This window comes from Phaenicophaeus curvirostris, chromosome 6 (genome assembly GCF_032191515.1).
Source record: "Phaenicophaeus curvirostris isolate KB17595 chromosome 6, BPBGC_Pcur_1.0, whole genome shotgun sequence".
In the NCBI taxonomy this organism is placed as follows: Eukaryota; Metazoa; Chordata; class Aves; order Cuculiformes; family Cuculidae; genus Phaenicophaeus; species Phaenicophaeus curvirostris.
In genome coordinates, this window is record NC_091397.1 from 957,446 (window position 1) to 979,271 (window position 21,826).

The following is a 21,826-nucleotide window of genomic DNA, read 5'->3' on the forward strand; positions in this document are numbered from 1 at the left end:
CTCCCCTCAGCCTCTTCTTCTCCAGGTTAAACCCCCCCAAGGTCCCTCAGCTGCTCCTCACACCCCTTGTTCTCCAGCCCCCTCCCCAGCTCCGTTCCCTTCTCCAGACGTTCTCCAGCCCCTCAAGGTCTTTCTTGGAGTGAGGGACCCGAAAGGACGAGAAGCAGCAAAGCCAGGTGGCCGACGCCAACCACCCCACGAATCCTGTCACTGTCCCGTGCCGGGTTTATTGGAACACGGTTCTAACACAGACGCGGTTAAGTCGCCAGCTCCTTGGCCATGGCCTTGTTGAGTTTGTCTTTGAGGTAGGCTGCCCGCTGCCGCTCCAGCTTCAGGTCCAGGAACTCGTAGTGTGGAACCTGCGGTGGAGAAGAAAAGGAGTGGAGATAATCGTCAGAGCCTGGGGACACGCAACCAGGTCCCGCGTTTGGCATCTGTAACCGATTTTGATCTCCATGGAATCATGGAATGGGTTGGAAGGGACCTCGAAGCCCAGCCAGTTCCAACCCACAGCCACAGGCAGGGACACCTCCCACTGGATCACGGGCTCCCAGCCCCATCCAACCTGGCCTTCAGCACCTCCAGGGATGGGGTCTTGTGGTCCTGGTTGACAGCAAGTTCATAGAATCATAGAATCATCAGGTTGGAAAAGACCTCCTCCTCCTTCTCCTCCTCCTTATTGTTCTCCTTCTCCTTTCTTCTCCTCTTTCTCCTCCTCCTCCTCATTGTTCTCCTTCTCCTCTTTCTTCTCCTCCATCTCCTTCCTCCTTCTTCACCTCCTCCTTCTCCATCCCCTTCTCTTCCTCCTCCTTCTCCTCCTTTTCCTCCTCCTCCTTCTCCTCCATCTCCTCCTCCTCCTCCATCTCCTCCTCCTCCTCCTTTTTTCTCCTCCTCCTCCTCTTTTCTCCTCCTCCTCCTCTTTTCTCCTCCTCCTTTCTCCTTCTCCTCTTTCTTCTCCTCCATCTCCTCCTCCCTCTCCTACTTCTCCTCCTCCTCCTTTTTCTTCTCCTCCTCCTCTTCTCTCCTTCTCCTCTTTCTTCTCCTCCTCCTCCTCTTCTCTCCTCTTTCTTCTCCTCCTCCTCTTCTCTCCTCCTCCTCCTCCTTCTCCTCCTCCCTCTCCTACTTCTCCTCCTCCTCCTTATTGTTCTCCTTCTCCTCCTCCTTATTGTTCTCCTTCTCCTCTTTCTTCTCCTCCCTCTCCTACTTCTCCTCCTCCTTTTTTTCCTTTTCCTCCTCCTCATTGTTCTCCTTCTCCTCTTTCTTCTCCTCCATCTCCTCCTCCACCAACTACTTCTCCTCCTCCTCCTCCTTATCGTTCTCCTTCTCCTCTTTCTTCTCCTCCATCTCCTCCTCCTCCTCGTGGGGCAGGAATTCCACCACCAGCCAGGAGACCCAGTGCTCCCCCCCTCAAATCTCTCTTCGCACGAGGCTCAAATCACGAGCGCCGAGGGACGGGGGGAGGCGGCTGGGGAAGCGCCGGAGCTCGGGGTCCCAGTGGAGAAGGGGGAATCACACCCTCGGGGTGACCATGACGCGGCTCTAGGGTGACCGAGCCGCGCGGCTCGGGCTAATTCCCGAGGCTAATTACCTCCAGGAAGCTAATTAATACATGACCCTGCGGAGAAGAGGGGATCAGCGCCCTAAGAGCTCGTCTGCTGTCCTCCTCGCTGACCGCTAAACCCCTCGTGCCGCCGTCCGGCTGCCTTCCAGGTGGCCTCAAGGGGGTCACGGCGGTTAATCCCGGCGCCGGCAGGGCAGGACGGGACCTGCTGAGCCACCTGGCACGGGGACGAGGGCAGCAAGGAGAGTTTGGAGCTCAACCGGGGCTCTGCCTCGCTCGGCGTGACCCAGAAGCGAAGCTGGTATCTCCTCAGGAATCCTGGAATGGGTTGGGTGGGAAGGGACCTCAAAGAGCATCCAGTTCCACCTCCTGCCGTGGGCAGGGACACCTCCCACTGGATCAGAGGCTCCAAGCTCCATCCACGTGGCCTTCAACCCCTCCAGGGATGGGATCTGGGGGTTTGCTTCATGGCAAGTTAGAATCATGGAACCATAAATGGGTTGGAAGGGACCTCAAAGATCATCCAGTTCCACCCCAGCCATGGGCAGGGACACCTCCCACTGGAGCAGGGTGATCCAAGCTCCATCCAACGTGGCCTTCAACCCCTCCAGGGATGGGATCTGGGGGTTTGCTTCATGGCAAGTTAGAATCATGGAACCATAAATGGGTTGGAAGGGACCTCAAAGATCATCCAGTTCCACCTCCTGCTGTGGGCAGGGACACCTCCCACAGGATCAGAGGCTCCAAGCTCCATCCAACGTGGCCTTCAACACCTCCAGGGATGGGATCTGGGGGTTTGCTTCATGGCAAGTTAGACTCATGGAACCATAAATGGGTTGGAAGGGACCTCAAAGATCATCCAGTTCCACCCCTGCCATGGGCCGGGACACCTCCCACTGGAGCAGGGTGATCCAAGCTCCATCCAACGTGGCCTTCAACACCTCCAGGGATGGGATCTAGGGGTTTGGTTCATGGCAAGTTGGAATCATGGAACCAAGGAATGGGTTGGGTTGGAAGGGACCTCAAAGATCATCCAGTTCCACCCCAGCCATGGGCACGGACACCTCCCACTGATCAGGTTGCTCCAAGCTCCATCCAACGTGGCCTTCAACACCTCCAGGGATGGGGCAGCCACATGATCTCTAGTCAACCTGTTCCAGGGCCTCCCCGCCCTCACAGTTAAGAATTTCTTCCTCACGTCTAATCTAAATCTTCTCCCTTCCAATTTCAAGCCACCCCGCCTCGTCCTGTCACTCCAGCCCCGTGGAAAAAGTCCCTCCCAGCTTTCCTGGAGCCCCTTTCCATCCTGGAAGCTGCTCTAAGGTCTCCTCGAGAGCCTTTTCTACTCCAGCAGAAGGCGTCTGCTCCCCCGTTTCCACGGAATCCGCGTTCCCTCTGTCTCCCGCGGCTACTCACGTCCACCACGAGGAAGCCGGCGGCCTGGATGTGTCGCCGGGCCATGACGTAGCGGCCCAGGAGATCTTTGCTTCTGTTGCTGAAGTTGGGGAACTCCCAGCGGAGGAAGGCGACCCTGGGAGACGCAGGAGGGATCGACGCTGACCCTCGGAGGTGGCAACGCCGCCTCGAACCCCCCCAAGGAGCCCCAGGAGAAGCTCTGTCGGCCGCCCCGCGCCACAGGTCCACCTCGCTCGAGCCGTTCTCCTCCTCCGAGCTAGCGGAGAAGCCGCTCAATCATAGAATAGAATCATAGAATCACCAGGTTGGAAGAGACCCACCAGATCATGGAGTCCAACCATCCCCATCAATCACTGACCCGTGTCCCTCAGCACCTCGGCCACCCGGCCCTTAAACCCCTCCAGGGAAGGGGACTCAACCCCCTCCCTGGGCAGCCTCCGACAGGGACCAATCACCCTTTCTGTGAAGTATCTTCTCCTCATGTCCAGCCTGAGCCTCCCCTGGTGGAGCTTGAGGCCATTCCCTCTCGTCCTGTCCCCTGTCCCTTGGGAGAAGAGCCCAGCTCCCTCCTCTCCACAACCTCCTCTCAGGGAGTTGCAGAGAGCAATGAGGTCTCCCCTCAGCCTCCTCTTCTCCAGGCTGAACCCCCCCAGGTCCCTCACCTGCTCCTCCTAACCCTTGTTCTCCAGCCCCTCCCCAGCTCCGTTCCCTTCTCCAGATGTTCTCCAGCCCCTCAAGGTCTTTCTTAGAGTGAGGGACCCAGAACTGACCCCAGGATTCGAGCTGTGGCCTCACCAGCATCAAATCCAGAGGGAGAAGAACCTCCCTGGCCCTGCTGGCCACGCCGGCTCTGCTCCAAGCCAAGATGCCCTTGGCCTTCTTGGCCCCCTGGGCCCCTGCTGGCTCCTGTCCAACCAACCCCCCAGGTCCTTCTCCTCCAGGCCCTTTCCAGCCAGCCTTCTCCTAGGCTGGAGCTGCCCAGGGTTCTTGTGCCCCAAGTTCCTGGTGGAACCTCAGCCCGTTGCTCTCAGCCCATGGATCCAGCCTGTTCAGGTCCCTTTGGAGCCTCCCGACCCTCCAGCAGATCCAGCTCCCACCCAGCTCAGTGTCACCCCCAAACTTGCTCAGGGGGCCCTCGAGGCCTCCATCCAGGTCATTGATGAAGACCCTGAGCAGGGCTGGACCCAGCGCTGAGCCCTGGGGACACCACTTGTCCCTGGCCTCCAGCTGGAGGGAACTCCACCTCCCACCACTCTCTGGGCCCTCCAGCCAACAAGTTCTCCACCCAGGAGATCGTTCCCCTGTCCAGGCCCGAGGTGACAGTTGCTCAAGCAGAATGATGTGAGAAACTGTGTCCAAGGCTTTGCTGAAGCCCAGGAAGATCCATCCACAGCCTTCCCCTCATCCAGCAGCCCAGTCACTTTGTCACAGAAGGCGACCAGGTTAGTCTGGCCAGACCTGCCTTTTGTGACCCCGTGCGGACTGGGCCTGACCACCCGGTTCTCTTGCACGTGCTTCACGATCGCACCCAAGATCTCCTGCTCCATGACTTTCCCTGGAAAAAGCGCAGGATTTATCCACAGCCCAGGCCCGGCGGCCAGCGGAGCCGTTTCCAGGCTCTCTCCTTGGAGAAAGAACCATTTTTCAAGGCCGGAGCGTGGCTCCCTCTCTGAGATTTGCCTGCCCGGAGCAGCCCCCGGCTCCAAGCTGTGACCCTGGAGGAACCAGCCCAGCCTCATCCCAATTTCCATCCCATAGCCACGCTCCCCAATCCTAAAACTGAGGAGGGATGGAGCTGGGAACGGTGTCCTTGGCACAAAGATAGAAGCTTCCCCGTGAGCTCGAGCCCAAAAAACTCACCTCCGGGCGCCTGGAGGCAGCGGTTTCGTTCCTTCCAAGCGGAGCAGATGAGGAGCAACGAAATCCTTCAGAGGGAGAGGTTTATTCTCGCTGGTCAGCAGCATCTCGGCATCTGCAGGGAGAGGAGGGAACATGAGGAGAGTCTTGAGATGCACCCGGACTGAGAAAGAACTCGAGGTTCTGCTTCATTCCCAAAAATCCTGGCCTGGTGGAAGCCACGGAGCAGCTCTGCGACCCTCCCGGCACGGCCTCAGGGCAGCGTCGGCGTCTCAAGCGTCTTCTCCTCGAGAAGACGTGTCCGTGGCCTGGTTTCATCCCCCAGGAGCCCCACGGGAAGGGGCCGCGGGACTCACGGAGCACGGAAGATGCTGTAGCAGCCGCTTGGCCGGTCCCTGTCACGGAGGAGGCGGGGATCGAATTTGACGGGGCTGCGCGGGGAGGTGGTGGAGCCACCTGGGCTGGAGATGTTTGAAAGACGGGTGGACGAGGCACTCGGGGACGCGGGTTAGTGGTTGATGGGAAGGGTTGGGCTCCACCATCCAGCGGGTCCTTTCCACTGGAGCAGGTGGCTCCAAGCTCCATCCAACGCGGCCTTCAAACCCTCCAGGGATGGGATCGGGGGGTTTGGTTCATGGCAAGTTGGAATCATGGAATCAAGGAAGGGGTTGGGTTGGAAGGGACCTCAAAGAGCATCCACTTCCACCTCCTGCCACGCAGGGACACCTCCCACTGGATCAGGGGCTCCAAGCTCCATCCAACGTGGCCTTCAACACCTCCAAGGATGGAGCAGCCACAGCTTCTCTGGGCAACCTCTTCCAGGGCCTCAGCACCCCCTTAGTGAAGAATTTCTTCCTAACGCCTCATCTAAATCTTCTCCCTTCCAATTTCAAGCCGTTTCCACCCATCCCATCACTCCAGACCCTCGGAAAAAGTCCCTCCCCAGCTTTTCTGGAGCCCTTTCAGCCCTAGAAGCTGCTTTAAAGTCTCCCAAGAGCCTTTTCTCCAGGCTGAACAACCCCAACTCTCTCAGCCTGGCCTCCTACGGGAGGTTCTCCAGCCCTTGGATCATCTCCGTGGCCTCCTCTGGATTCGCTCCAACAGCTCCGCGTCCTTCCTGCGCTCGGGACTCCAGAGCTGGACCCAGGCCTCCAGCTGAGGTCTCACCAGAGCAGAGGGATAAAGCCTGGTAGCCCCATCCAAGCTCTCAAGGTCAACCTCAAGCTCTCTCGGCGAGGCAGAGCCCGATGGAAGCGGGGAGAGGACCCACTCACCGATGCGCCACCCGTAGATGGTGTGGACATCAAAGCGCCCGTGGTCCTGGCCGCCCAGCACGCCCACCAAGGCCTCCCGGAGGCTGCTCTGCAGCTGGGTCACCTTCTCTGCTCCCGGTTCCACGGTGCTCAGCATCTCCGCAGGCAGGAACGGCCCCTGGTAGCCGGGGCTCTCCAGCTTGGCGGCAGCGTTGACGTGGGTGAGCTTCAGCTGGAGGCTCTGGGCCTTGCGGGACTCATCACCTGGAGGAGAGAAGCAGGATTAGAGATGCAGGCCGAGCCCTAGCGCAGAGCGGGGCCTTACTCTTCATCCCATGCCTACGCTTGACGTCTTCCTCAACGACCTGGATGGAGGCCTCGAGGGCCCCCTGAGCGAGTTTGGGGGTGACACTGAGCTGGGTGGGAGCTGGATCTGCTGGAGGGTTGGGAGGCTCCAAAGGGACCTGAACAGGCTGGATCCATGGGCTGAGACCAACGGGCTGAGGTTCCACCAGGAACTTGGGGCACAAGAACCCTGGGCAGCTCCAGCCTAGGAGAAGGCTGGCTGGAAAGGGCCTGGAGGAGAAGGACCTGGGGGGGTTGGTTGGACAGGAGCCAGCAGGGGCCCAGGGGGCCAAGAAGGCCAAGGGCATCTTGGCTTGGAGCAGAGCCGGCGTGGCCAGCAGGGCCAGGGAGGTTCTTCTCCCTCTGGATTTGATGCTGCTGAGGCCACAGCTCGAATCCTGGGGTCAGTGCTGGGTCCCTCACTCCAAGAAAGACCTTGAGGGGCTGGAGAACGTCTGGAGAAGGGAACGGAGCTGGGGAGGGGCTGGAGAACAAGGGTTAGGAGGAGTAGGTGAGGGATCTGGGGGGCTTCAGCCTGGAGAAGAGGAGGCTGAGGGGAGACCTCATTGCTCTCTGCAACTCCCTGAGAGGAGGTTGTGGAGAGGAGGGAGCTGGGCTCTTCTCCCAAGGGACAGGGGACAGGACGAGAGGGAACGGCCTCAAGCTCCACCAGAGCAAGTTCAGGTTGGACATCAGGATGAATTTCTTCCTGGAAAGGGTGATTGGTCCCTGTCCGAGGCTGCCCAGGGAGGGGGTCGAGTCCCCTTCCGTGAGGGGTTTGCGGGCCGGGTGGCCGAGGCGCTGGGGCCACCGGCCGGTGCCCCGCTGGCCCAGGCTCGATATCCCCCCTCCGTGCGGCAGGCCCGAGGGTCTCGGTCCCCATCCCAGCGGCAAGAGGCGCCCGGCTCACCTCGGATCCAAGCGTGGAAGTCGGGCGCCAGCACTCGCTGCAGGTAGGGAGCCCTGGCCTGCTGCAGCACGCAGAGCGACCACACCAGCTCGGTCAGCAGGGGACGATCCAGGCTGTCCAGCTGGCCCTGAAGCTCCTCGTGGACCTGCAGAGGGAAACATCAAAGAGCTCAGCTCGCTGCCTCCATCCCGCGGTCACCGCGCAGCTCGACGCGGCCCTGAGGGGCGTCTGCTGGGCCGCGGCCTCCTAGAGCTGCTTCTCCCGCAGGGTTATTCGTGGATCTGCTGGAGGGTTAGGAGGCTCCAAAGGGATCGGAACAGGCTGGATCCATGAGCTGAGACCAACGGGATGAGGTTCCACCAGGCTCAGTGTTGAGTCCCTTGGGGACCCCACTTGGAACTGGCCTCCAGCTGGAGGGAACTCCATCTCCCACCACTCTCCAGGCTCCAGAGCTGGAGGTGACAACCCTTAGCTGTGTTTTCCTTGGTGCTAGAGATGAACTCCTGAGGTTTATCACCCCAGAGAAGCATCTGCGCCCTCTTTAACCCCCCAGTCCCAAGCAATAGGAGATAGGACGCTCCATCGTTAACTCCCAGCATTTAATTAGCTCCCAGATGCTCTGTCCTGCCCCTCAGTTTGGCCTCCTGGGCTTTGAGCTCCACAACCTCCACCCCAACCAGGTGCAGATGCCCCAGAGAGGGTTTAGAGCTAAAAACGGGGCGAGCAAAACTCAACCCTGCAGGCCAATGGGCTCCTGCGGTAGAAGCTGGAGGACAGGAGCCGAGATCAAAATCTCTGGGTCTCAACGAAGCAAATTTCCGGGTCAGCATCGGGAAAATATCCTGGTGAGCAAAATCCTGGCTGGTTGTCTTCACGGATCTCCTGCTGGTGGAGAAAACTACCAGCAAGAGGAACCATCTTGTGATACCCTCTCGTGTCCAAATTGGGTTCTGGGGCTGCTGTAGGAACCGAGTTTCCTCTTCCAGCTGTGCCAGCAAAGCTACGTTGGACCCTCAAGTCCCACCTCCAGTCTTAAATCTGGGCCTACGCGTGTTCCAGAACCTCCAGCCTGTTCTCCAGGCTGAACCCCCCCAGGTTCCTCAGCTGCTCCTCACAACCCTTGTTCTCCAGCCCCTTCCCCAGCTCCGTTCCCTTCTCCAGACGTTCTCCAGCCCCTCAAGGTCTTTCTTGGAGTGAGTGGCCCAGCACTGACCCCAGGATTCGAGGAGCGGCCTCCCCAGGGCCGAGGCCAGAGGGAGAAGAACCTCCCTGGCCCTGCTGGCCACGCCGGCTCTGCTCCAAGCCAAGATGCCCTTGGCCTTCTTGGCCCCCTGGGCCCCTGCTGGCTCCTGTCCAACCAACCCCCCCAGGTCCTTCTCCTCCAGGCCCTTTCCAGCCAGCCTTCTCCTAGGCTGGAGCTGCCCAGGGTTCTTGTGCCCCAAGTTCCTGGTGGAACCTCAGCCCGTTGCTCTCAGCCCATGGATCCAGCCTGTTCAGGTCCCTTTGGAGCCTCCCGACCGTACGAGGGGACGCGCGGCCTTCCCGCTGCAGGCCAGGTGACCGAGACGGGGAAGGAGGACTCACAGCGAGCGTAGGAGCCGTTTACCGTGTTAAAGAATTCCTCGCATCCGCTAGGCTGGAAGTTGAGGCGAGCGAAAGATAAGATGACGCTGCAGAGCTGGGTGACCGACAGCCGCTTGGGGTTGTCGAGGACGTACTGGAAGAGAAAAGAGGACAAACTCAAGAGGTTTGGGTCCATCCGGACCGAGCAGAGAGAGGAAAAGATTGGAAACACCAGCCGAGAAACACGGTAAGGTGGGAAAACGCGAGCGAAAGGTCTTTTCGTGCTTCCCTGGGGGTTTTATCGTGGCACGAGGGAAAATTGGGAGCGGAAAGAAAGCTCTGGAATATTCCCAGTGGCCCAGGATGGATGCAAAAGCGCAGGCAGAGAAACTGGGAAGGGAGAGAAGCTGCTCTGACGCTCGGGAGCGGAGGCTCCGCGTAGATTCCTGATTTCCCATGGAAAACGAGCCGCGAGTCCTGTCGGACTCGATTAAAGCCGCCGCCTGGCTTGAGAAACCAGCGGGGACATCGCAGAGAGCGGCTCCGGAGAGGTCAGGGCTGGAAAATGGTTTGGATTTCCTGGAAACCGGGAAGGATTGTGGGTTCTACACCATCTCGAGCCCTCTCCGAGCCGCCCCGAGCCCCCTCCGAGCCGCCCCGAGCCCCCTCCGAGCCGCCCCGAGCCCTCTCCGAGCCGCCCCGAGCCCTCTCTGAGCCCCCTCCGAGCCCCCTCCGAGCCGCCCCGAGCCCCCTCCGAGCCGCCCCGAGCCCCCTCCGAGCCGCCCCGAGCCCTCTCCGAGCCGCCCCGAGCCCCCTCCGAGCCGCCCCGAGCCCCCTCCGAGCCGCCCCGAGCCCCCTCCGAGCCGCCCCGAGCCCCCTCCGAGCCGCCCCGAGCCTTCTCCTCGCCGCCCCGAGCCTTCTCCTCGCCGCCCCGAGCCTTCTCCTCGCCGCCCCGAGCCTTCTCCTCGCCGCCCCGAGCCTTCTCCTCGCCGCCCCGAGCCTTCTCCTCAACGCCCCGAGCCTTCTCCTCAACGCCCCGAGCCTTCTCCTCAACGCCCCGAGCCTTCTCCTCAACGCCCCGAGCCTTCTCCTCGCCGCCCCGAGCCTTCTCCTCAACGCCCCGAGCCTTCTCCTCAACGCCCCGAGCCTTCTCCTCAACGCCCCGAGCCTTCTCCTCAACGCCCCGAGCCTTCTCCTCAACGCCCCGAGCCTTCTCCTCGCCGCCCCGAGCCTTCTCCTCGCCGCCCCGAGCCTTCTCCTCGCCGCCCCGAGCCTTCTCCTCGCCGCCCCGAGCCTTCTCCTCAACGCCTCGAGCCTTCTCCTCAACGCCTCGAGCCTTCTCCTCAACGCCTCGAGCCTTCTCCTCAACGCCTCGAGCCTTCTCCTCAACGCCTCGAGCCTTCTCCTCAACGCCTCGAGCCTTCTCCTCAACGCCTCGAGCCTTCTCCTCAACGCCTCGAGCCTTCTCCTCAACGCCTCGAGCCTTCTCCTCAACGCCTCGAGCCTTCTCCTCAACGCCTCGAGCCTTCTCCTCAACGCCTCGAGCCTTCTCCTCAACGCCCCGAGCCTTCTCCTCAACGCCTCGAGCCTTCTCCTCAACGCCTCGAGCCTTCTCCTCAACGCCCCGAGCCTTCTCCTCAACGCCTCGAGCCTTCTCCTCAACGCCTCGAGCCTTCTCCTCAACGCCCCGAGCCTTCTCCTCAACGCCCCGAGCCTTCTCCTCGCCGCCCCGAGCCTTCTCCTCAACGCCCCGAGCCTTCTCCTCAACGCCCCGAGCCTTCTCCTCAACGCCCCGAGCCTTCTCCTCAACGCCCCGAGCCTTCTCCTCAACGCCCCGAGCCTTCTCCTCACCGCCCCGAGCCTTCTCCTCGCCGCCCCGAGCCTTCTCCTCGCCGCCCCGAGCCTTCTCCTCGCCGCCCCGAGCCTTCTCCTCGCCGCCCCGAGCCTTCTCCTCGCCGCCCCGAGCCTTCTCCTCAACGCCTCGAGCCTTCTCCTCAACGCCTCGAGCCTTCTCCTCAACGCCTCGAGCCTTCTCCTCAACGCCTCGAGCCTTCTCCTCAACGCCTCGAGCCTTCTCCTCAACGCCTCGAGCCTTCTCCTCAACGCCTCGAGCCTTCTCCTCAACGCCTCGAGCCTTCTCCTCAACGCCTCAAGCCTTCTCCTCAACGCCTCGAGCCTTCTCCTCAACGCCTCGAGCCTTCTCCTCAACGCCTCGAGCCTTCTCCTCGCCGCCCCGAGCCTTCTCCTCGCCGCCCCGAGCCCTCTCCTCAACGCCCCGAGCCTTCTCCTCAACGCCCCGAGCCTTCTCCTCGCCGCCCCGAGCCTTCTCCTCGCCGCCCCGAGCCTTCTCCTCGCCGCCCCGAGCCTTCTCCTCAACGCCCCGAGCCTTCTCCTCAACGCCCCGAGCCTTCTCCTCAACGCCCCGAGCCTTCTCCTCAACGCCCCGAGCCTTCTCCTCAACGCCCCGAGCCTTCTCCTCAACGCCCCGAGCCTTCTCCTCAACGCCCCGAGCCTTCTCCTCAACGCCCCGAGCCTTCTCCTCAACGCCCCGAGCCTTCTCCTCAACGCCCCGAGCCTTCTCCTCAACGCCTCGAGCCTTCTCCTCGCCGCCCCGAGCCTTCTCCTCAACGCCCCGAGCCTTCTCCTCAACGCCCCGAGCCTTCTCCTCAACGCCCCGAGCCTTCTCCTCAACGCCTCGAGCCTTCTCCTCAACGCCTCGAGCCTTCTCCTCAACGCCCCGAGCCTTCTCCTCAACGCCCCGAGCCTTCTCCTCAACGCCCCGAGCCTTCTCCTCAACGCCTCGAGCCTTCTCCTCAACGCCCCGAGCCTTCTCCTCAACGCCCCGAGCCTTCTCCTCAACGCCCCGAGCCTTCTCCTCGCCGCCCCGAGCCTTCTCCTCGCCGCCCCGAGCCTTCTCCTCGCCGCCCCGAGCCTTCTCCTCGCCGCCCCGAGCCTTCTCCTCGCCGCCCCGAGCCTTCTCCTCGCCGCCCCGAGCCTTCTCCTCGCCGCCCCGAGCCTTCTCCTCGCCGCCCCGAGCCTTCTCCTCGCCGCCCCGAGCCTTCTCCTCGCCGCCCCGAGCCTTCTCCTCGCCGCCCCGAGCCTTCTCCTCAACGCCCCGAGCCTTCTCCTCAACGCCCCGAGCCTTCTCCTCAACGCCCCGAGCCTTCTCCTCAACGCCCCGAGCCTTCTCCTCAACGCCCCGAGCCTTCTCCTCAACGCCCCGAGCCTTCTCCTCAACGCCCCGAGCCTTCTCCTCGCCGCCCCGAGCCTTCTCCTCGCCGCCCCGAGCCTTCTCCTCGCCGCCCCGAGCCTTCTCCTCGCCGCCCCGAGCCTTCTCCTCGCCGCCCCGAGCCTTCTCCTCGCCGCCCCGAGCCTTCTCCTCAACGCCCCGAGCCTTCTCCTCAACGCCCCGAGCCTTCTCCTCAACGCCCCGAGCCTTCTCCTCAACGCCCCGAGCCTTCTCCTCAACGCCCCGAGCCTTCTCCTCAACGCCCCGAGCCTTCTCCTCACCTGGGCGATGGCCTCGAAGAGCGGCAGGCTGAGCCACTTGAGGAGGGCGAAGGAGCGGATGCAGCGCGTCACCTCGACGGGCGTCATGCTGGGGACGTGGGGGTGCAGGTCGCTGGCCACCTTCTGGAAGACCTGGGGCTGGTGGAAATTCAGTTTTCCTTAAAGGAGCAAAGAGAAAGCGGCAGCCGCTTACGAGGAGCTGGTACGGGAGCCACGCCTGGAAAGGCCGAAGCGGAGCAAGGGAGAGCACGGAGCCGTTTGTTGGGACCGAAGGAAGCTTGGAGAGCTTTAGTAGCTCCCCCAGTTGGCTCAGCCCCATCCTTTTTGGTCAAATCAAACCTCTGTCACGTCCTGCTGCACCCACAACCTTTTAATCCCAGAATCCTGAATGGGTTGGGTGGGAAGGGATCTCAAAGATCATCCAGTTCCACCTCCCTGCCACGGGCAGCACCTCCCAGTGGATCAGGTTGCTCCAAGCCCCATCAAACGTGGCCTTCAACACCTCCAGGGAGGGGATCTAGGCAACCTAGGCCACCACCCAGAAGATCTACTGAAGATGAGCTCCTCCTTGCCTCTCCTGGCGTTCTTTAGCCCTGCTCCTGTGGCCTTTCACTCCCAACCAAGAGTAAGAGGAGAACAGGACCACGCGTGCTCCTCGAGGAAGAGGAGCTAGAGAGCCAAGACGCTCAGGTTCACAAACCAGACAAACAATTAGCACTACGCTGCTGTTAATGAAGCCCCAGGTTCTGTCCCCACCAAGGATCTGCTGGCTCTGGTTTAACCCTGGGGTCAGGAACGTCACCAAGGTGGCTGTCACCGCCCTAAGCGACCACCAGCGCTTCTGTAGCGCTTCACGGGCTGAAGAGGAGGAATCCAGCACTCAACGTTCGCAAAAAAAAGAATTAATTTGATGGCAGAACATCTTGGGAGGAAAGAAATCAGCTGGACCCAGCCTGAAGTACCTCAGCCTCCTCTTCTCCAGGTGGAACCACCCCAGGTCCCTCATCTACTCCTCCTAACCCTTGTTCTCCAGCCCCTCCCCAGCTCCGTTCCCTTCTCCAGACGTTCTCCAGCCCCTCAAGGTCTTTCTTAGAGTGAGGGACCCAGAACTGACCCCAGGACTCGAGCTGTGGCCTCACCAAGTCCATGGGGACAATCCCTGTGCTTCTCCTGCTGGCCACCCCAGGGCTGCTCCAAGCCAAGATGCCCTTGGCCTTCTTGGCCCCCTGGGCCCCTGCTGGCTCCTGTCCAACCAACCCCCCCAGGTCCTTCTCCTCCAGGCCCTTTCCAGCCAGCCTTCTCCTAGGCTGGAGCTGCCCAGGGTTCTTGTGCCCCAAGTTCCTGGTGGAACCTCAGCCCGTTGCTCTCAGCCCATGGATCCAGCCTGTTCACGTCCCTTTGGAGCCTCCCAACCCTCCAGCAGATCCAGCTCCCACCCAGCTCAGTGTCACCCCCAAACTTGCTCAGGGGGCCCTCGAGGCCTTCACCCAGGTCGTTGATGAAGACCCTGAGCAGGGCTGGACCCAGCCCTGAGCCCTGGGGACACCACTTGTCACTGGCCTCCAGCTGGAGGGAACTCCACCTCCCACCACTTTCTGGACCCCCCACCCAACCAGTCGTGGTGGCAAAGCCACCAAATCCCCACTCGAGTCCCACAGGGATAATCCAGAAGGTCCCGATGCCACCGAGGCACTTACCATAGGCAAAAATGAGATCCATGAGGACGTTGAGGCTGAGCTCCGAGTGCTTCTGAATGAGGTGGTAGGACAAGGCTCGGAGCAGAGGAACGCAGCGCCGGTTCTGGTAGGCGAGCGCCAGCGTTATTTTCCGGATGTCATCGGGGTTGAACTGCTCAGCGATTTCCAGAGCCTGATGGAAGATGTTTTGAGCAAAGAGTTAAAGGGAAAGAGGAGAAGATCCCGGCTTTATTCATAGAACCATGGTTGGGTTGGGTTGGAAGGGACCTCAAAGCCCAGCCAGTTCCACCCCTGCCATGGGCAGGGACACCTCCCGCTGGAGCAGGGGCTCCAAGCTCCATCCAACGTGGCCTTCAACACCTCCAGGGATGGAGCAGCCACAGCTTCTCTGGGCAACCTGTTCCAGGGCCTCCTCAGCCTCATCATGAAGAATTTCTTCTTAAGGTCTCATCTCAACCTCCCTTCTTTCAGCTTCAAACTGTTCCCCTCATCCAATCCCTCCACTCCCCAGCTTTCCTGGAGCCCCTTCAGGTTCTGGAAGCCGCTCTAAGGTCTCCTTGGAGCCTTCTCTTCTCCTGAACATCCCAACTCTCAGCCTGTCCTTGTACAGGAGGTTCTCCAGCCCTCACATCATCTCCGTGGCCTCCTCTGGACTTCCCCAGAGCTGAGGGACAAGGACACTGGAGCTCACGAGCTACAGATGTTGCTGTGGCAGCTGTTTGGCCAGGCCCAGGCACGGGACATGAGGTTCCGAGCCAAAGGCCGGTTCCTTCCACCACCACAGGGACACGTTGAGCTCCAGAGGGGACAAAGAGGGACACGGGGACACCCAGAAAAGAAGAGAACTGGGTGATCAGGCCCAGTCAACACGGGGTCACAAAAGGCACGTCTTGTCAAACCAACCTGATGGCCTTCTAGGACAAAGTGACCTACTGGATGGGGGAAAGGCTGGGGAGGGATCTTCTTGGGCTTCAGCAAAGCCTTTGAGATGGTTTCTCACAGGATTCTGCTTAGGAAACTGTCACCCTGGGGCCTGGAAGGGGGAACGAGCTCCTGGGTGGAAGAGTGGTTGAATGGGGGCCCAGAGAGTGGTGGGAGGTGGAGTTCCCTCCAGCTGGAGGCCAGTGACAAGTGGGGTCCCCAGGGCTTGCGGGGTCCAGCCCTGCTCAGGGTCTTCATCAACGACCTGGATGGAGGCCTCGAGGGCCCCCTGAGCAAGTCTGGGGGTGACACTGAGCTGGGTGGGAGCTGGATCTGCTGGAGGGTCGGGAGGCTCCAAAGGGACCTGAACAGGCTGGATCCATGGGCTGAGAGCAACGGGCTGAGGTTCCACCAGGAACTTGGGGCACAAGAACCCTGGGCAGCTCCAGCCTAGGAGAAGGCTGGCTGGAAAGGGCCTGGAGGAGAAGGACCTGGGGGGGTTGGTTGGACAGGAGCCAGCAGGGGCCCAGGGGGCCAAGAAGGCCAAGGGCATCTTGGCTTGGAGCAGAGCCGGCGTGGCCAGCAGGGCCAGGGAGGTTCTTCTCCCTCTGGCCTCGGCCCTGGGGAGGCCGCTCCTCGAATCCTGGGGTCAGTGCTGGGTCCCTCACTCCAAGAAAGACCTTGAGGGGCTGGAGAACGTCTGGAGAAGGGAACGGAGCTCGGGAAGGATCTGAAGAACAAGGGTTGCGAGGAGCAGCTGAGGGACCTCAGGGTGTTTAGCCTGGAGAAGAGGAGGCTGAGGGGAGACCTCCTGGCTCTGTGCAGCTCCTGGAGAGGAGGTTGTGGTGAGGTGGTTGCTGGGCTCTTCTCCCAAGGGATGGGCCAAGACGAGAAGGTCTCAAGTTGTGCCACATGAGGTTTAGATCGGATATTAGGAAATATGCCCTCACGGAAAGGGCTCTAGGCCCTGGCAGAGGCTGCCCAGGGAGGAGGTGGAGTGTCCATCCCTGGAGTTGTTAAAAACCCACACGGATGTGGCGTTTAGGGCCACGGTTTGGTGGTGGAGTTGGCAGTGGTGGGTTTATGGTTGAACTCAATCATCTTAAAGGTCTTCCCCACCCCTAATGATTTTGTTGATTCTACCCTGGCGCGTGGCCTGCGTGGAATCCACGTCCTGAAGAACCGAACCCTTCTCCTGCTGCTACCTGCAGGACGTGGCCTATTTAAAAGCAGAAAGAAGAGCCCCCCAAACCCTTCACCTTGTCCTCCAGCCGCTCCATCAGCACCGGGGAGATGTGCCCGACCTTGCTCATCAGCGTCACCACCGTCCGGGTGCCCTCGAGCTCCGTCCAGCGCAGCTCCAGCTTCTTGATGACTTCGTGGAGCAGTGGGCTCTCCTTCCCTCGGTTGACGGCCAGGAAGTCGGCCAGGGAGGCGAGCTGCCGGAAGGTGAGACGCCGCAGCCGCCACAGCACCTCCTGCTCCACCGAGCGCACCTCCCGCCTCTTCGCGTCCACCCCCAGCGAGTAGAGGCTCTTCAGAAGGTTCACCAAGGTTTTATTCCACACCTGAGAGATCTGGGAGGGAAGAGGAAGGCGAGAAAGCTGTCGGTCAGAGACAACACACCAGTGTTTCTGGCTGGAGGAGAAGGACCTGGGGGGGTTGGTTGGACAGGAGCCAGCAGGGGCCCAAGAAGGCCAAGGGCATCTTGGCTTGGAGCAGAGCCGGCGTGGCCAGCAGGGCCAGGGAGGTTCTTCTCCCTCTGGATTTGATGCTGGTGAGGCCACAGCTCGAATCCTGGGGTCAGTTCTGGGTCCCTCACTCCAAGAAAGACCTTGAGGGGCTGGAGAACGTCTGGAGAAGGGAACGGAGCTGGGGAGGGGCTGGAGAACAAGGGTTAGGAGGAGTAGATGAGGGACCTGGGGTGGTTCCACCTGGAGAAGAGGAGGCTGAGGGGAGACCTCGTTGCTCTCTCCAACTCCCTGAGAGGAGGTTGTGGAGAGGAGGGAGCTGGGCTCTTCTCCCAAGGGACAGGGGACAGGACGAGAGGGAATGGCCTCAAGCTCCTCCAGAGCAAGTTCAGGTTGGACAGCAGAAAAGATTTCTTCCTGGAAAGGGTGCTTGGTCCCTGTCGGAGGCTGCCCAGGGAGGGGGTTGAGTCCCCTTCCCTGGAGGGGTTGAAGGGCCGGGTGGCCGAGGTGCTGAGGGACACGGGTCAGTGATCGATGGGAACGGTTGGACTCCATGATCCCGTGGGTCTCTTCCAACCTGGTGATTCTGTGATTCTAGGATTCTATTTGGTCGCCCTTGATGCCAAGTGATGCTCTGGCTCTAATGAAAGCTCTGAAAGGGATGACGAGAGTCCTCTTTTAGGACACCCAGTTGTCCCCTTGAAGTGACACAGCCTGATCGACAAGCCTAACATGATATACGTGACCATATATATGGTTTGGGTTGGAAGACACCTCAAAGATCACCCAGTTCCAACCTCCTGCCATGGGCAGGGACACCTCCCACTGGATCAGGGGCTCCAAGCCCCATTCGACGTGGCCTTCAACACCTCCAGGGATGGAGCAGCCACAGCTTCTCTGGGCAACCTGTTCCAGGGCCTCCTCACCCTCATGGGGAAGAATTTCTTCCGTAAGTCTAATCTAAATCGTCCCCTTCCAATTTCAAGCCACTGCCCCTCACCCTATCACTCCAGGCCCTGGGAAACAGCCCCTTCCCACCATTCCTGGAGCCCCTTTGAGTCCTGGAAGCTGCTTTATGGTCTCCTTCACCCCCAAAATCCTTTCTGTGGGAAGGAGAGAACCTACTTGTTCATCCATGATGCCACCAGCCCCTTCCCACCTCATATTCTCCCCCAAAATCCTTTTTGTGGGAAGGAAAGAACCTTCCTGATCATCCATGATGCCACCAGCCCCATCCCACCTCATATTCTAGCCCCAAAATCCTTTTTGTGGGAAGGAGAGAACCTTCCTGATCATCCATGATGCCACCAGCCCCTTCCCACCTCATATTCTCCCCCAAAATCCTTTTTGTGGGAAGGAAAGAACCTTCCTGATCATCCATGATGCCACCAGCCCCTTCCCACCTCATATTCTAGCCCCAAAATCCTTTTTGTGGGAAGGAAAGAACCTTCCTGATCATCCATGATGCCACCAGCCCCTTCCCACCTCATATTCTAGCCCCAAAATCCTTTTTGTGGGAAGGAGAGAACCTACCTGATCATCCATGATGCCACCAGCCCCTTCCCACCTCATATTCCGCCCCCAAAACCCTTTTTGAGGAAAGGAAAGAACCTACCTGATCATCCGTGATGCCTACGAGCTGTTGGAACCGTTCATCTCGCAGAATACTCCCCGTTTCCAGTTTTTTTTGCGCCGCGAGCCGGGAAAGTTGAGTAATGACCAAGGAGGCTTCGTTGCTGTTGAGAACGTGGAGTTGGCTCAACTGGAGAAGTTCTTGAGGGCTCGCGGCGGCTTCGATCAAGCCCACGATCATTTTGTGCTCCGGGCTCCTGGGTTCCTCCACCTCCTCTTTGACCGAGACGCCATCCGACCTGCTCGAAGGGCCCGAGACGTGAAGCGAAGCGAAAGGCGCTCGAGGCGAAGCTCGCGGCGTCGTTATCTTCCCGCGCGGCGTCACCGGAAGAATCGGGAAGGCGGGAGAAGAAACGAAGGCCCCGACGCGGCGCCAGCAGCGCACCAAGCGGGACGCCATGGCGGGCGGGAGGCCGAGGACTCAGCCCCGCATCGCAGAAAAAGAAGGAAAACCTTGAAAAGGAGGAGAATTTCCAGGATAAACTAAGGCTGAGCCGCCAACCTCCAGTCAGGGAAGGAGCTTTTCAACCGGCGACGCTCGACGCGAAAACGGAATAAAAGTTTTCGAGACCCCGAGGGGTAAAACGCAAGCGTGGAGGCGGCACGGAGGGGGCTCTGGGCTCTTTTTCCACCCCACGAGGCTCTTCCCAGCGGGTTTTCTGGGAAATTCTCCCTCCCAGATCAGCGTTTGGGCTGCCAAACCTCACCCGATTCCCCGCGGAGCCCCCCGAGAATCCAGGTCGTTCCTCTCGGGGCCGCCCCCCACCCCGCTGAGAGCCCCCCAAGCTCTGTTCCACCCCCCGAGGTTCCTTCTCCTCAACTCCTCCGGGTCCAGCCTCTTCCCCTCCATCCCCGACCCCTCTAACTCCCCTCACAGCCCCCCAAACCCTTTCCTGATCCCCCCAGACCCTTCCCCTCCATCCCTGACCCCCCTAACTCCCCTCACAGCCCCCCCAAACCCTTTCTCCTTCCCCTCAGAGACCCCCAAACCCTTTCCCAATCCCCCCAGATCCTTCCCCTCCATCCCTGACTCCCCTAATTCTCCTCAGAGCCCCCCCAAACCCTTTCCCCTCCCCCCCATTCCCCTCAGAGCCCCCCAAATCCTTTCCCAATCCCCTCGGTCCCCCCAGATCCTTCCCCTCCATCCCTGACCCCCCCAATTCTCCTCAGAGACCCCCAAAACTCTTTCTCCTTTCCCTCAGAGCCCCCCAAACCCTTTCCCGATCCCCCCAGATCCTTCCCCACCATCCCCGACTCCCCTAATTCTCCTCAGAGACCCCCAAACCCTTTCCCCTCCCCGCTATTCCCCTCAGAGCCCCCCAAACCCTTTCCCCTCCCCCCTATTCCCCTCAGAGCCCCCCAAACCCTTTCCCCTCCCCCCTATTCGCCTCAGAGCCCCCCAAACCCGCTCCCCTCCCCGCTATTCCCCTCAGAGCCCCCCAAACCCTTTCCCCTCCCACCTATTCCCCTCAGAGCCCCCCAAACCCGCTCCCCTCCCCTCAGGGCCCCCCCCGGGCCCGCCCCGCCCTGACCTCTCCCGCCTGGGCCTCACGCCGGGCCCGCCAAGGGTGGGCGACGCGGCCCGACGACGTCATCAGGGCGCGCCGCTCCCGGCGGAGCGCGGGCGCTGATTGGCTGGCAGCGGGAAAAGGGGCGGGGCTTAGGGCGCAGACTCGCGTTTTATTGGCTTAGACGGGGCGAGGGGCTGGGCCAGGGTGGCAGGCGCGGGTTCTCATTGGCTGAGGCGGTGCCATAGAGGGCTACGGAAGGGGCGGGACTGGGATCGCGGGCTCTGATTGGCTGAGACGCTCGAGAGGCGGGATGAGGAGCGCAGGCGCCGCTTCTCATTGGCTGAGGCGGTGCCGTTGAGGCTTATTGGGGGCGGGGCTAGGAGCGCGGGCTCTGAGTACCTGAAGGGCGGAGGGGGCGGGGCTTAGGCCCGGGGCGCGGGCTCTGACTGGCTGAGATGGGGTGAGGGGCGGGGCTTAGGGCTCAGGGGCGCGTTCTCATTGGCTGAGTCGGCGCCATTGAAGACTATGAATGAGGCGGGGTGGAGGGGGCCTTTTATCTGTGTCCCTTCTCCTCCTTGTCCCCCCTCAAAGCCCTCAAGAGGCCCCTCAAGAGGCCTCCCCCCCCTCCCCCAGCTCCTCGGGGCGAGGAGAAGGGAGTTATGGCGTCGTAGAGCTTGGAAAAGGGCTTTAAGGTCAAGGGGTGAGGCCCTGAGTGCCACCTTTGCACCTTCTGGGATGTTCTCCAGGGATGGAGGTTCCACCAAACCCCTGGGGAGCCTCGTCCAGGGCTTCGCCGCCTTTCGAAGGGGCCTAAAATCCAACCTCAAGCTGGCCTGGTGCGACGTGAGGCCGTCCCCTCCCGTCCCAGCCCTGGAGAGGAGCCCAGGAGGACACGCTGAGAGTTGGGGTTCCTCAGCCTGGAGAAGAGAAGGCTCCAAGGGGCACTTGGAGCAGCTTCCAGGGCTGGAAGGGGCTCCGGGAAAGCTGGGGAGGGGCTCTGGATCAGGGATGGGGCGAGGGGAAGGGTTTGAAGCTGAAAAAGAGAACGTTGAGATGAGATCTGAGGGAGAAATGAGGGTGGGGAGGCCCTGGCCCCAACTGTCCAGAGAAGCTGTGGCTGCTCCATCCCTGGAGGTGTTGAAGGCCAGGTTGGATGGAGCTTGGAGCCCCTGATCCAGTGGGAGGTGTTCCTGCCCATGGCAGGAGGTGGAACTGGATGGGCTTTGAGGTCCCTTCCAACCCAAACCATTCCATGAGAACAGAATAACACGAAATGGATTTGGTTGGAAAAGATCTTCAAGGTCTTTGGGCCCAACCACTGATCCGGCCGCGCTGAAAGTCCCCGAGTATGATACCTGCCCATCTTCTAAACCCCTCCAGGGATGGGGACACCACCACCTCCTGGGCAGCCTCTGCCAGGGCCTGAGAGACCTTTTCATGAAGAAATATTTGCTAATGTCCAATCTGAACCTGCCCTGGTGCAGCTTGAGGCCATCTCCTCTCCTCCCATCCCTTGTTCCTTGGGAGAAGAGCCCAGCACCCACCTCACCACAACCTCCTCTCCAGGAGCTGCACAGAGCCATGAGGTCTCCCCTCAGCCTCCTCTTCTCCAGGCTAACCAGCCCCAGGTCCCCCAGCTGCTCCTCCTAACCCTTGTTCTCCAGCCCCTTCCCCAGCTCCGTTCCCTTCTCCGGACGTTCTCCAGCCCCTCAAGGTCTTTCTTGGAGTGAGGGACCCAGAACTGACCCCAGGATTCGAGCTGTGGCCTCACCAAGTCCGTGAGGACAATCCCTGTGCTTCTCCTGGTGGCCACGCCGGCTCTGCTCCAAGCCAAGATGCCCTTGGCCTTCTTGGCCCCCTGGGCCCCTGCTGGCTCCTGTCCAACCAACCCCCCCAGGTCCTTCTCCTCCAGGCCCTTTCCAGCCAGCCTTCTCCTAGGCTGGAGCTGCCCAGGGTTGT

General features: G+C 61.0%; 1 protein-coding gene and 1 non-coding gene across 2 annotated transcripts; both read right to left on the reverse strand.

Annotated features, from left to right (window-relative positions):
- Nucleotides 1–202: 202 nt before the first annotated feature.
- Nucleotides 203–19,903, reverse strand: TBRG4 (transforming growth factor beta regulator 4). Its single transcript, XM_069859162.1, has 11 exons — nucleotides 19,889–19,903; nucleotides 18,340–18,809; nucleotides 16,293–16,610; nucleotides 14,113–14,284; nucleotides 12,416–12,573; nucleotides 8,949–9,059; nucleotides 7,343–7,487; nucleotides 6,109–6,351; nucleotides 4,838–4,949; nucleotides 2,978–3,092; nucleotides 203–359 (listed from the first exon to the last, which is right to left on the reverse strand). Exons 2-11 carry the CDS (start codon nucleotides 18,754–18,756, stop codon nucleotides 258–260), a joined length of 1,893 nt encoding a protein of 630 aa, XP_069715263.1. The 5' UTR covers nucleotides 18,757–18,809; nucleotides 19,889–19,903; the 3' UTR covers nucleotides 203–257.
- On the reverse strand, nucleotides 5,130–5,270 carry LOC138722382 (small nucleolar RNA SNORA5). The gene has a single exon (XR_011337696.1). It is a non-coding gene; the product is annotated as a small nucleolar RNA SNORA5 (small nucleolar RNA).
- Nucleotides 19,904–21,826: the final 1,923 nt, after the last annotated feature.

Bases quoted from the DNA above. Each gene is read 5' to 3' on its own strand.
- TBRG4 (XM_069859162.1), bottom strand. From the start codon at position 18,756: ATGGCGTCCCGCTTGGTGCGCTGCTGGCGCCGCGTCGGGGCCTTCGTT. The intron at 14,285-16,292 runs GTGAAGGGTTTG...ATCTTCCATCAG, and splicing joins TGGAGCGGCTGGAGGACAAG to GCTCTGGAAATCGCTGAGCA. The intron at 4,950-6,108 runs GTGAGTGGGTCC...CTCTCCCTGCAG, and splicing joins CATCTACGGGTGGCGCATCG to ATGCCGAGATGCTGCTGACC.